We start from the raw sequence: 15,158 nt of genomic DNA on the forward strand, positions 1-15,158 counted from the left end.
CATCAACATTTCTTGAAGATGAAAAACTTTTCTAAAGAACCCTTTTGCCTTTCAATTAAGAGATTGTTCCTTTCTTTTTCTCCGTTTTGCAGCACCCGACAAATGCTCCAGAGGCAACATTCTAAGACTAATGACCTAAAATTATGAGGAAAAAATAGTAAAGAGAAATAGAAATTTGAGTTCAACACCTTAACAACCCTATACTAAAATTGAGTATTGGATGAATCATGTACGTACTTTTGAAAGACTGGGAGGACGATGATAGATGAACATACCAGGGACCAGAACAAAATAAATTTAGAATGAAGGCCATGCAACAACGGGTGGCAAGGACCAAAATTTAATTTTCAATAATTGGCAGGGGCCGCGCGAACGCGTACCCCCTCTACCACAAATTACGACGTTCACTCTCCCACTTGGGGAGATGATAAGTCAACGCGCCCACCAAGTGCAATGTGGGCCATTGGCTTAGGCCACGGGCCTTGTTGATCGCCCGTCGACCCCGTCCAGGTAAGTATGGAACAACGCTGCACCTGCCTCTGGTTTTATAGCCGGCTCTCCCACCCGATTCCCCTCCGCTAGGCGAGGTGGGACTAAAACCACCGAAGCGCAGCAGCCGCGTGCGAGCGGACCGGGAGCGCGGTGCAGGTCGCTGGTTTCGGTGGGCCCGCGTTCGCTCTATCTGGGCCTGCGGGAAGGACGAGCGATACACAGACTTTGGGCCTCGAGATCAGGCGGACGGCCTGGTGCCGGGTGTTCGTTCCCTCAATAAAAAAAAAAGACTTTGTTGATAGCTAACCACTATTCCAAGCGGTAAAAAAAAAAGACTGTGTGCTCGTATTGCTCGCGTGTTCTCTCTCGTACTGCTGCTCAAATAGAAGTGCCCATGTTGACACGATCGATGGCAGAGATCACGCAGGGGAGTTCGCGGCCTGTAGAGCTGACAGAAGTGCCCATGTTGGCATGTTGCTGACTGCTTCAGCGGGCCGGCCGATCTGAAACTTGAAAGTACTACTAACAAAAGAACGTGGCTATGCAGGTGCATCGTACTAATCTGATGAGCGTTTTTGACACTAGCTAAATTAGTTTACTTCTGCGATGAAAATGAACCTTGGTGTGGCAAGTAGACCAGTTATGTCGTAGTAAGAGTGGTCATGCTTTTTTTTTTTTGAACCTAATACGTTAGGCCAACTCCGACACCAAACAAACGTCCGTTTTGTCCGCTTTTCGTTCGTTTGGGGGCGACAATGGGGCTGTGTCCGTCCGCATTTCAGTCGTATCTTGTCCGCTCAACCAGCACACTAAAATGATGCATATCAAATGGCTCAAATCAAACATAGCAAATTGTTATACGTCCAAAATAGTCTTACAACCCAATCAAAATTTGTTTGCATGAAAAGAAATTGAACTGATACATCTACTGGCTGTCAATGTGAGTCCACATGTGCTCAACCAAGTCATCCCGAAGCTGGACATGAGTAATGCCAATCACGCAATTCCCGGTGAAACTCGACAAACTGTTCAAAGGTTGCAGGAGGTGCATGCTCAGGCTCAACATTTTCACCCTGAAAATCAAACCCTTGATCGTATATGCTATCATCGCGCTCATCCTTCACGATCATGTTGTGCATTATCACACAAGCAATCATCACCTCCCAAAGCTTTTTCGTGCGCCAGGTCAATGCAGGGTTACGAAAGATACCGCACCGAGACCGAAGCACACCGAAAGCACGCTCCACATCCTTCCTAGCACTCTCTTGCATTTGGGCAAACCTCTGCCTCTTCTCTCCTTGCGGGTTGGGTATGATCTTCACAATAGCGGACCACTGAGGATAGATACCATCAGCTAGGTAATATCCCTTGTTGTAATGGTGTCCATTGACCTCAAAGTTGACCTCCGGGGGAGTGACCTTAAGCCTTGCAAACACCGGAGACCGCTGAAGAACACTAATATCATTCCGAGAACCAGCCATGCCGAAGAAACAATGCCATATCCGGAGATCTTGTGAAGTCACAACTTCAGGTATAACAATGGCACCTTTCACGTGCCTCTTGTATTGCCCCTGACAAGTAAATGGACAGTTCTTCCATTTCCAGTGCATACAATCTATACTACCAAGCATGCCCGGAAAGCCGCCTCGACATGATCGCCAACAACCTCTCTATATCAGTGGTAGTTGGCTCTCTGAGGTACTCAGGGCCGAACACTTCCACCACGGCCGTGCAAAAACTATACATTGAGAGGAGACATGTGGACTCACTCATACGAACATACTCATCCACAAGATCACAAGGAATTCCAATGCAAGCATGCGGATAGCCGCAGTGCATTTCTGGTATGAAGAGAAACCAAGCTTGCCTACGGCATCCTCTTTGCACTCAAAGTATGGGTCATGCGCGACCACTCCCTCGCGTATACGATTGAACACATGCCTTCTCATTCAGAATCGGCTACGACATTGATGTGGCCTGAAGAGTGCACCATCCTTAAAGTAATCGACATAGAGAAGGGTGTGGCCTTTCTTCCTATTGCGGTTCAAGGCCGGTGATTAATCCCATGTACCGAGGCCGCTTTCTAGTAATGTATTCATGTACGACCAACACAGCAGCCAGCTCTTCACCATCCGATGAGCAAATGAAGTTGTGAAAGAAAAACTCACCACCGCCATCCCTTGTACCTTGTGAGCAATCCGTCGAACGCCTTGCGGTCGTGCTGGAGGCGCGACCGGATAGTGCACGTCCTGCTCCCCTCGCAGGCAGCAAAGCAAAGTTTTGGGGGCCGGTGGTGCTGGAGGGCGCCCTGCGGCAACAAACGGCCGACCGAAGGAGGTTGGGAACGACTGCCGTAGTATCTCTCCCACCGGCATCAAGGAGAACGTCGGCCAAATACTTTCTGGAACGCCGGTGCAGAGACAGCTATGGCATGGTGTGGTGCTGGTTGGGACGACCCTTATGGAAGGCGATGCGGTCGGGGAGGGTTTGTCTCCCCAACGAGCGGCCCAGGGCACGCGTTGCTCGCATCCGTTGGTCCAGGAATGGATCGAAAGCGGACAGAAAACGAGACAGACCAATTGGGATTGTGCGTTGGAGTTGGCCTTACACTTCGCCATGAAGAGGCGATTTGCTCTCTTTTTTTTCCTCAAAATTTTATATTTCATTCATGTCAATAAGAGTGAAATCCGCTACTGCTGTTTAGATTTGCAAGGACAAATGAGTGATGTAAGTGCTTTACGTCAACTTCAATAACGTGTATGTTATCCTATATGAAGGGGAACGTAAAAACCCACACCAGCAAATACACCTTGGAAAATGACTTAGGAACTAACAAGATCAAAGTGCTTCCCTCTGACTGAGTTTATCTAAAATGCAATCTGTAAACATTTTGTATACTGTAGAACACTCCAGCCATGAAGATCGTCAACTTAGCATCACGATAAACATGAGATAATGGCATAAATATAACACTAAAAGGCTCTATTACGAGTTCAAATATAATTACACAATCTTAGGGTGTCCTTCGACTGCATATAGCTAGAGACCATAATAAGAATAATACGCTAACATGACCGTCCCAAACTCCCAAACCATCCATCCACACCAGCACAATAACCTGGCCACCAGATACAAAACCATGCCTACGGTAATATCCACACCAAACGTCTCACCCGCGCACAACACAACCAGCATAAAAGCTCCTTCCCCCTGGGCAGTTCAATGGGAAAATAATGCAACTGAATCAACCAAGTTCTACTGCTGCTTGCACTCCGTCGGTTGCTCGGCGTTCCCTTGCGCGCCACCCTTTGCAGGTCCCTGGCGGACGATGTACCATGCATTGTAAGATGATATCACTGCTAAACTGGAACCAGGCAAGTGTTTGAGATTATTAGTGTAAAGTTTGTACCTTCGGTTTGCCCGCCACCTGCTTAGACAAATAGAAAAGAAATGCATTAGCAAGGCCAGTCGAACACAGTGATGTTGCAGAGAGCAGAGGTAGGTACTTCTATGGCTGCAAGATAAGATTACCTTCTTCGTCGGCTTGCTTAGCTCTTCCTCATCTTCATCATCGTCTTCATCCTCGTCCTCATCATCCTCATCATCTTCTTCATCATCATCATCCTCATCGTCATCATCCTCGTCACCATCTTCCATATCATCAAAATCCTCAGCTTGCACAGCCTCACCAGTAAACCAAGAAACAGCATGAGGGATGATCTTGTCCCTTATGGTAGACCTAGAAGTCAAATTCCAACAGCAGCGCAAAATCAGCAAGAGGGGCACTACGCTGAGACAATAATATACAGCTCAATGTGCAGAAATGGAATTATATACAGGACGATGATCTCTGGTTCCCATTAAAAAAATGCAGCAGATGATGAACAGCACTTACCCAATGTCATAATCATGCTCCATTTGACCCTGAAGCTCATCAGCCTACATCACAGATTGAAAGAAAAGTTAGTATGAATTGTGAACAATGCATAGTGTGCTCTCTGTGAATTAAGCAATGAATCTTGAACATACGGCTTCTTCATCAATGTCCTCATCATCATCAGGTACTTGTGGGGGGCTGAAAAAGTTGAAGAAGCTCTCGCACTCTTCAGTTTTAGTAATAGGCTTGGTGTTCTTTGAACCTTTCTTGGGTTTCTTCTTTAGAATCTTCTGTGTCACATTTTTCCCAGGATACCACTCAATTTCAGTCCTGCAGTACCCATGATGTGTGAGGCTAATAATAGATGTACATACAGTTATCATTTACAACCCCTACATGAAAACAACTAATAGGTAAAGAAATACCAACCCGATTGCTTTCTCCAAAATTGGGTCATCCTCATCAACCATATGATAGGATTTTGTTAGGACAGAGTTCTTGAAGAAAGGGTTTGTATCAAAGAAAAACTCAAGCTTGAAACCCTTAGGGTCATCAATTCTAGACCACTTGATATCCTTTAGATATTTCAAAACAGGCTCATCACGCTCTTGGATCTAGAATTAAGCAAGTATACAGTCAGAAATGCATTAAGGGAGCTAAAAGAACACCTAAAAATACAGCACACTATGAATTACCTCCTCAGTCAGCACGTCATTTGTTTTCAAAGCAGTGAGCCAAAAATCTGGGATTCCTTTAGCTGAAAAAGAGGTTAACATCACATCAGAATGGTGATCTCTAAGAGGAAGTGCAAACTTTGATTTCCATACCATCTGAATCTCCCCCCTCGGCAGCATTTTCACTGGTAGGTTCTTTAGCAGCACCATCAACCTCCACAACTCCATTTACAATGTCATACCTCTGAAACAACGCAAAACAATGGAACGATTCGCACATAAGGAAATGCACAGAAGTTATATCTTTTCACATATTCAACTGAAACGTTATAAACATGGAGTACGCGTACCTTAGCATACAATGGTTCATACAGCTTCTGGTACTTGGCTTCAAGGGCAGCCCGTTCCTCAAAAAACTTCGCCTCAATCTCATCATGTTGGCTCTGAAGTATTACACGGATAAATGTCAGTTCTCTGGGGCAACCAAATATCATACAATGAAATAGGAAATTTACTCAAGACATTGATCTATTCTGATCCAGCAAATATGCATAGAAATGGAACTTTTCAAAGATATACCATGGATAACTGATATGATACAGGACAAACTGGAAGCAATAAGGTTGACTGCACACACAAAAATGCTAGGAAATGGGAACAATTCAAATGATGTAGCTTGTCTAAAGTTGGTCCAACCAACGTCATTATATATGCTAGCACCAAAAAATGCGAACATAGTTTGAATCATTTGATCCTGCATCTTAACCTAGCAAATATTTATAGTTCCAAACCTGCAAAACATAAAACAAACTCCTAGAAGGCCTCATATAAAATACAAAAGCTTGGGTCGCTTTACCATGAGGGAAAACACTGCATTATGTTCTTCAGCTCAGCACTGAGATTTGAATGGCAAATCCAGAATGTTGTTTGGGTCAAACAAAAGTTCCATGAAGCTAATTCTAGGCTGTAGGCAATGCGATATTCTTAAAATAGATACTCATGGCAGTAGAATAGGACATAATGTTTATATTCAGTATTGAACTCCACAAGTACTTTTTCAGTTCATAATTCATATCCTGGCTTATTCCGTGTTTACAGTCCTAATGACTTAGCATTCACATTCCTTGCCTCACTCATCAGCACATAAGTAGGCCTAATCTACAAAGCGACGTATTTATTCGGCCAAAGAATAAAATCTATCTTTGTAAGCAAATGGCAAGGAACCAAATAGTTTCATTACCAACAAATCAACCAGTAATCCTGGTCCAAAAAACCATACAGAAACTAAAACTGTTGGACTAAAAACGAATTAGCTAGCATATAACAGAATAAAAGGAATTTAGTCCTTACAAATCAATTGCACATAATACAAATAAAATCACTATGTTCATTTCAGATCAGCACTTCACCATACGAGGTACTCTCGCACAGGAGCATCAGCAAACCAATCACAACAGGAATGCTAAAATTTAAGGCGGGGGAAAGAAATCCTTCTCAACCTGAATGCCCCTCAGAAACTCAACACGCGTCCTGACATTGGGCGAGAGCGACTCGAGCACGTCCGCGTGCTGCCCCGCCAAGCTCTGCAGCTTGTCCTGCAGTCAAATCAGATCGGAGAAATGAGCAACCGCGGTAACCGGACCCAAATCACGCCAGAAACCATCAGAGCCCACACGCAGAACGAACAAGCGCGCCGGAATCGAACGGGAAATGAGTACGCCTCTGGGCCGAACAAGGAGTAACCGTACCTTCAGGGCATTGACGAGGCCGACGCGGTCCTCGGCGCTGAGGGCTGCAGAGAAAGCGCGGATCGATTAGGGGGGCGGAACGGCAAGGGGGAAGGGGGCGACTCAGGGGGGGCGGGGGGGCGGGGGTTACCGGCGGCGGCGGCGGGGAGGGAGCTGTTGAGGTCGGAGAGGTCGAGGTTCTCCTTCTCGCCGCCCATGGTCGGAGCTCCGGTGGGGCCTGGTTGGACTTCGCCGCCGCGCCGCCGAGGAGAGGAGCGAGGAAGCCCTAGGGAGAGCGGGAGTTGGGCGGCGAGGAGAGAGCGACTAAAACCCTAGCCTCGGGGTATAAGAAGGGGGAGGTGGGTGCGTTTTGCGTTTTGCACCCCGGGTGTGTCTGGGGCTAGAAGATGGGCCGCGGATAGAGTTCTGAAATTCGCATGGAATTCTGGACTTATTTGCAAAATATTAGAGCTAACTCTGACTCCACCGTGCTTAAGGCAGCTCCAATGCTGTTGCCCTCAAAAGAAAAGAAAAACTCCAACGCTGTTCATCAAAATGACCGTCAATGTCCGGACACTTTTTACCATCTAACGAGAGACGTCAAATGTCCTAGGACCAGTTTGAACCACAAAAATCCTTTAAGCCCTAAAAAAGAAAACTCCAATGTTGTTCATCAAAATGCCCGCCAATGTCCGGACACTTTTTGCCATCTAATGAGAGAACATCAAAATGTCCTTGGACCATTCTGGACCATAAAAATCCCGTAAGCCAGAAGCAAACCCGGGGAAGCTTTGGGGGAGTCCGGGCAATCCAGTTGACCTGCTGTCAGTTGGACTACATGTCCTCACGACAAATGTGTCTTTTTCCTCTAGGTTTGCCTCACTCACTCCCGTTGTCCGGGTTTGATGACTACGTGCCAGCGGGCATTGGGCGTGTCTGTTTTGATGCACCAAGTTGGAGTTGCCTTTGCTTTACTGACTAGGGTTTCAAATTTGACACCCTACCCTTTAACCGAATCTTGCAAGAAAATATAGAACTCTTTGCAATATGCATCGTAATGATGACTTCAATTCACCTAAGATATTGTAACTTTCCACCTTCCAAGAACGCCCAAATGGAGCAACTTCCCTCAAATTTGTACATCTTCCTACAACTCACATGCCATCATATTGATCACATCTTGTGTAAACTAGGTTGATTGTGTGATCCGCTATGCCCGAGGATGAGTGTTTGATTGTTAGTTTGGGGCATTGAAGTCGCCACGTGCTCCAAAGGTTTGAATATGGTTTTTATAAGTTATGCTGACAAAGGATGAATGTGATCATTCTTTTGTTTCGTTATGTTTCAAGCAAGTAGTAGTGCACCCATCTTGACAAAAAGGTAATATCACATTCTATATCATAACAGAATGTTTTTTTAACAATATATCACAACAACGTGATGTACTTGTAGTAGTAAAAATCATAAAACAACCGCATTACAAAATAATGTCTAGGTGGACAACTCAGAATGACAAGAACATAAGGAACATACTTGGAACTGGTTAATAAATTAAGTGAATGCATTAATTGTGGAGACAATTGACCACCACCAACAACTACAAAAATGGAAGGCATGGTAGTGCACACTAAAATAGTTCCTAAAGCTTTGACAACACGTGACTTGCCATACGAAGTCAAGTTCATGCGACACTCGAGTTAGTGTAGCTTGACACGATGCTGGCATAGAGCATGCACATGTGGGGACGGGAGGAGGAGTACAGATGTATACTATTCATTTTGAAGATGCTATTTACGGACTGAGATTTTCTCAAAAACAAACAAAACGTTGAAGTCTTTATGGAACACTTTAGGCCGTGTCTTGTCACAAACTCAAATTTTCTTACCGCATAAATGTATAGAAGACCGGTCACATTTTTACTTCTCCGGATCTCAAAGCATGCCACATATCCTATATACTTAAGAAGTTCATCCCCACTACTTGATTTATCTCAACATGCAGCATAGACACATCAGCATCCATTCATATCCTGCCACGCCACTCCTCATGCAGTCCCACAGAAGCCCTCCTCAACTCTGACCAATTATTTTTGCTGAAAGAAAATAAAATCCTAATCTTTCCCTACTGCCCGCACCCCCTGGTCAGACCCGAAGCTCCCTCGTGATTGTTCTACTTCGGCTCCTCCTCCCGCCGCCGGCCTCCCCCGCCGGTGGTCGGAGCCACTTTGTAGGATCGAAAGTATGTCTAGAGGGGGGGGGTGATTAGACTACTTGACCAAATAAAAATCTATCCTTTTCCCACTTTTAGTTCTTGACAGATTTTAGCAACTTAGCACAATTCAAGCAATATTAGTACAATTCAAGCAAGCATGCAAAGAGTATCTGAGCAGCGGAAAGTAAAGCATGCAACTTGCAAGAATGTAAAGGGAAGGGTTTGGAGAGTGCAAACGCAATAGGAGACACGGATGTTTTTGTCGTGGTTCCGATAGGTGGTGCTATCATACATCCACGTTGATGGAGACTTCAACCCACGAAGGGTAACGGCTGCGCGAGTCCACGGAGGGCTCCACCCATGAAGGGTCCACGAAGAAGCAACCTTGTCTATCCCACCATGGTCGTCGCCCACGAAGGACTTGCCTCGCTAGGGTAGATCTTCATGAAGTAGGCGATCTCCTTGCCCTTACAAACTCCTTGGTTCAACTCCACAATCTTGTCAGAGGCTCCCAAGTGACACCTAGCCAATCTAGGAGACACCACTCTCCAAGAAGTAACAAATGGTGTGTTGATGATGAACTCCTTGCTCTTGTGCTTCAAATGATAGTCTCCCCAACACTCAACTCTCTCTCACAGGATTTGGATTTGGTGGAAAGAAGATTTGAGTGGAAAGCAACTTGGGGAAGGCTAGAGATCAAGATTCATATGGTAGGAATGGAATATCTTGGCCTTAACACAAGTGTAGGTGGTTCTCTCTCAGAAAATGTATGTTGGAAGTGTAGGCATGTTCTGATGGCTCTCTCCATGAATGAAGAGTGGGTGGAGGGGTATATATAGCCTCCACACAAAATCTAACCGTTACACACAACTTGCCAATCTCGGCGGGACCGAATAGTCAAACTCGGTCAGACCGATTTAGCAAATAATGTGACCGTTAGGGTTTTCGGTGGGACCGACATGCAACTCGGTAGGACCGATATGATTAGGGTTAGGGCATAACATAATCTTGGTGAGACTGATTACTCAAACTCGATGGGACCGATTTTGGTAATGGACACACAGAGGGTTGGTCAGGCAGACTCGGTGGGACCGATGCGCTCATCTCGGTGACACCGAAACGTTACGAAAGGGAAACAGAGAGTTTGCATTGCAATCTCGGTGGGACCAAAACGTTACAAAGGGAAACAGAGAGATTACAACCCCATCCCGGTGAGACCGAGATCCCTATCAGTGAGACCGATTTCCCTAGGGTTTGTGGCAGTGGCTATGACATTTGAACTCGGTGGCGTCGGATAGAAAGAATCGGTGGGGCCGAGTTTGACTTTTGGTTTGGGTCATATGTGGATATGAGAAAGTAGTTGAGTGCTTTGGAGCATATCACTAAGCATTTTGAGCAAGAGCCTCATTAAGCAACACCTCATCCCTCCTTGATAGTATTGGCTTTTCCTATAGACTCAATGTGATCTTGGATCACTAAAATAGAAAATGTAGAGTCTTGTGCTTTGAGCTTGAGCCAATCCTTTTGTCCTTAGCATTTTGAGGGATCCACTTTTCTCATCCATGCCATGCCAATCATTGAGCTTTCCTGAAATATTTATCTTGAAGTAGCATTAGCTCAATGAGCTATATATTGTTAGGAATTACCAAAACCACCCAGGGATAGTTGCACTTTCAATCTCCCCCTTTTTGGTATTTGATGACAACATATAGATCAAAGCTTCGACAAATGATAATAATATTGAAAAACATTGTCGCTTTGAGAGGTATGTGAGAAATAAGAGCCCCCCCTAAATTTGTGCATTATTTAAAATTTGCTTTGGACTGCAAATGCACAATGAGTTAGGATCATTGGTTACTCTTCCATGTCACATACATCTTGGTGGAGCGCTCAAAATGATAATATTTAAACACATGCACTCATCACCAAGCAAAGTGAATGATCATATAAGGATATAAAAAGATAATGTCATCCAACAAGCATTAAGGTAGCATATGATCAAACACATGATCATCCAAGTGTCTCACACAAGGCATAGTGTATCAAGCAAACAAGCAAACACATGAAATGAAGTTCAACCACCAAAAAGACAAGAGAGAATAAAAGCAACACTCTCTCTCGAAGCCTATGATCTGTACATTTTTCTCCCCCTTTGGCAACAAGTTACCAAAAAGTTCATAAAAATGCATAGTGCTAAACGACTCTCAGGCTTGGTCTTCATGTGATGGTGTAGAGATGGCTCCTTGGACAAAGACTTCTGTTGATGTAGACGAAGCTGGTGGAGTGGGAGCTGGAGCTGGAGGCATTGAAGCTGTAGCTGGTGCAGATGATGTAGCTCTGGTGTCTGGAACAGGCACTGCAGCAGATCTCTATCCTCTGGGCACTCTAGCAAAAGCATCAGTAGTTGACTTGCCCTTCTTCTCCTCCACATCCTCCTGAAGTTGCTCAACTGTAGTTTGGATCTCAGTCACTTTGACATCAAGAGCATAAAACTTCTACTCTATGATTCTCTCCAAGCTCTCCTGGTTTTGAGTCAGGGTGGCCAAGACCTTCTCAATCCTCAAGGTGGAGGCAATCAAGTAGCCAAGCTGATCTTGCTTGCTCTTCAGGAAAATCTGAGATGCCTCTTCAATAGTTGGCATCTTAGCAGCCTTCTCGGCCCTTGCCTTCTCTTTCTTCTCTTGTGCTTGCACATAAGATGGTTCATTTTCATCCATCACAATGGTGTTGTCCTCGAAGTCAGGGTAGATGGGCAGGTGCTCCTTGTCCAAAAGATATGTGCCAGTGCCCATCTTGGAGTTTATAAGCTCCTGAATCTGTGGGGCATACCCACAACTCCTCTTCTGATCAGCAGCAATCCTTTGGATTGTTTCCACAATCAGGCTCATGACTTTGAATTTCTGAGGCACATCAAATATATGTAGCAAGTTGATTGCATGGCCTCTGATCATCTTGTGATCACCTGACTTGGGTAGCAAAGTGTGCCTTAAGATCCAGTTGATAGTAGGCAATCCTGACAACAGATAATGTACAGATCCAAACTTGTGTGTCTCTAGTGCAGCATCTGGGATCTCTCTGTACATGTGAGCCATGGAGTTGTGGTCTTTCTTCTTCTTGGCATAGACATCCAAGTCATCCTCATTCTCTTTTGGAGCATTTATCAATTCAGACCATTCTTCAACTGTTGGTTGGTACCTAGTACCCTCAGACATCCAGACTGTCTTCCTATCTGGGTAGGAATGAGCTGTGGAGTAAAACTGCATAATGAGCTCATCATTCCGCCTTGTGAGCTTCTGCCCAACAAAGTCTTCTACTCCACAAGACTTGAAACTGTCATAAACTCCTGGATAGTGCTCTTCATTCTTCTTGATATAATCCCAGTCAACCCATCTCATGTCACATACTATGGGCTTCTTGTCAAGCAGCATTGTCTCATAGAAATCCTGCTGTTCCTTAGTGTGGAACTTGTAGTCCACAACAGTTCTTCTTCTGACAGCATAGGGGTCAGTCAGTCTCCACTGTCTCAGACCTGCATCCTTCCTGAGCTTCATATCTTCTGCAACTGGGTGAGCATCATTATGATCAGGGATCTTGGGCTTCAATTTTCTCAGGACAAGTGAATCCTCATCTTCTTCATCAGCAGCTTCAGGCGCTAGGGCCTTGTTCTTCTCTGCAGCTGGAATACTCCTGGTGTTCCTCTTGGGTGCAGACTTGGGCTTTGGAGCAGCAGCCTTGGGAGCATCTTTGGGCTTAGATGGAGCAGCCCCTGACCTTATAGCATCTCCCATCAACTTTTGATCTTTAGGTGCTGGTGCAGCAACCTCTTCCTCCTCATCTTTAGAGTCTCTCCTCATAGAGGGCTTGCCAAGTACTTTGGCAGTGGTAGCTCTGACTCTCTTCTTCTTCTTCTTCTCTTGGCCAGCAGCTTCATCTTCAGACTCAATGGTGAACTTCATGGTTTCACCAGTAGCAACCTTCCTAGGTTTGGAAGTGGGAATTCTCCTTGCAGGTGCCTTCTTTTGCATTCTTGGCTTAGTGGATGTTGTTGTGCCATATTCCTTCTTCAGCACTTTCTTCTTTGAGGTGGCCTCATCCTCAACAGCCACATAGTCCTCATCTTCAGAATCTGAGGTCTTCTTCTTTCTGGCCCTGGTGGCTGCCTTTGGCAAGTTGCTGGGTGTGCTCCTGCTGCCATCATCATAATTGCTAGAGGGACCAGTGCTCTCACTCATGTGAACTTGCTCCTCAGACTTGTTCTGACTGTCACTCTGATCTAACATGATGCAAACTCTGACAGCAGACCCTGTGAATAGATGTAGATGAGGTAGAGTAGATGAGCATCACAAAGCACAGAGGTTTTTGCAAAAAATTGAGTCAAAAACTTAGTTTTAGTTTTCCACAAAAAGCATTTGGGAGCTACCGATTTGTAAACTCAGTGATACCAAAGCATCTTTTGGAACCTAAACTAGTGAACTCGATCAGATCGAGTCACAGTTCGGTGGCACCGAGACTGCTAGGGTTTCACAAAGAATCGAACTCGGTCACATCGATTTGCAATTCTCGATCAGACCGAGAATCACATGTGCACTGGCCTGAGCCAAATTGGTGAGACCGATTTCTACAACTCGGTCGGTCCGAGATGAGTTCGGCGGAAACCTAACCCTAAATTTTCAATCCAAAACTAATCTACGGAGTGATTTCGCTGGATAGAGTGATTCCAAACGTGGCAAGATACATGGCAATGCAATGTGCTAGGAGTCGGAGTTAGGAATAGCACAAAGATTCAAATACATACCCTAATGCGGCGATGGACTTGCTACAACGATAACGGTGGAGCAGAATCCCGTTGACGGCGGCAGAGACCAGCGGCAGGAGGTCTCTGGCAACGAGGAGGACGATCCGGAGACCCGAGGAGGCAGAGCAGGGAGTGCGCGGGCGAAGAGGTTCGGAAAAATTTCCAAATTTTGGCCCAGGGGTATATATAGCCTGACCCTGTCGGTGTGACCGAGTGGAACAACTCAGTGGCACCGAGATGCATTACTGCAAGCAGTTACTACAACTCGGTGTGACCAAAAATTTCAAATCGGTTGCACCGAGATTGAAAACCTAGGTCAACTTTGTGATCTCGGTATGACCGAAATGGATGAATTGGTGAGACCAAAATGCACAAAGAAGTTTTGGAAGTTTAAGTCTATGATGAATCAGGGACTCCGAGTGCTCCTCACACAGAGTGGTTCAAATCTGACTTGATCAAACTTTGTGATGTAGCATGAATAGAGTTTGAGACAAGAAAAGCATAGATAGCTAGACAAGGTTCTTAGGCATCCTTGTCCATCCACTTGGCAAAAGAAAAAAGAAACCAATCAATCAAAACTACAAGTGGATGTCCTCAAATGAGTAAATTATGCAACCAACATGCTCACACAATAAAATGGCAAATGAAATATGTGGCAAAGCATGCACAAACAATTCTAGCATCTATCAAGCAATTGGCGATGACTATGTCATCTATATATGAGTATATTGACTTATGAGTCAAATTAGAACATTTGATCATAGGTCATACTCATCGTTTAAGCACAAGTGGGGTTACCACTTTTACATAAAGTGTTGTTGTGTTCGCACCATTAGAGTTGCTTTGGGTCAATTCTTTGAGTAAAGCTCCCCTAGATGTGAGATCCCCCTTAAGAGGGATGAACTAACCTTGGGTTTTGTCGATGATGACTTCATGTAGGTGTTGAAGATGTGGATGCTCAATGTTGATGTAGATCATTTGGAGCAATCCTTTGGAGTGAGTTGTACTTTCAATACCTACACGGGTTAGTCCCACAAGGAACAACCAAGGATATCCATAGACATAGAGTGATGCACACACACAAGATGATGTCTATGAAAGCATTAGGTTACCTTGTCCCTTGTCTTACCAACAAGAGGGTTTGTGACTCCTTAAACTAGTGCAAGATGTGGAAGTTGATTGCACTTGTCCTTGCCAAAATGATAAGAGTGAAATATGTTGGCGGAGTCACCCTCAAGAACTCTCTAGTTCTTCTTCTTCGGGATCCACATCATCTTGATGGGAATTCTTGGAGTTGTAGTTGTACTTGATGAAGTAGAACTTGATGTAGTCTTGGGAACCCACTTGACCAAGGCCTTAGGAGCTTCTTCAAATGCATCAAT

General features: G+C 44.9%; 1 protein-coding gene and 1 non-coding gene across 2 annotated transcripts; both read right to left on the bottom strand.

The window, feature by feature from the left end:
- Positions 1-357: 357 nt before the first annotated feature.
- LOC119290095 lies at positions 358-518 on the bottom strand. The gene has a single exon (XR_005141701.1). It is a non-coding gene; the product is annotated as a U1 spliceosomal RNA (small nuclear RNA).
- A 2,927-nt stretch (positions 519-3,445) lies between these two features.
- LOC119287722 (nucleosome assembly protein 1;1) lies at positions 3,446-7,102 on the bottom strand. The gene is made up of 12 exons (XM_037567320.1): positions 6,922-7,102; positions 6,792-6,835; positions 6,543-6,638; positions 5,394-5,486; positions 5,197-5,287; positions 5,065-5,126; positions 4,799-4,983; positions 4,522-4,699; positions 4,388-4,431; positions 4,024-4,231; positions 3,902-3,919; positions 3,446-3,810 (listed from the first exon to the last, which is right to left on the bottom strand). The coding sequence occupies exons 1-12, from the start codon at positions 6,986-6,988 to the stop codon at positions 3,748-3,750; spliced, it is 1,149 nt and encodes a 382-aa protein (XP_037423217.1). The 5' UTR covers positions 6,989-7,102; the 3' UTR covers positions 3,446-3,747.
- Between the last annotated feature and the right edge of the window lie 8,056 nt (positions 7,103-15,158).

This window comes from Triticum dicoccoides, chromosome 4A (genome assembly GCF_002162155.2).
Source record: "Triticum dicoccoides isolate Atlit2015 ecotype Zavitan chromosome 4A, WEW_v2.0, whole genome shotgun sequence".
Taxonomy (NCBI): domain Eukaryota; kingdom Viridiplantae; phylum Streptophyta; class Magnoliopsida; order Poales; family Poaceae; genus Triticum; species Triticum dicoccoides.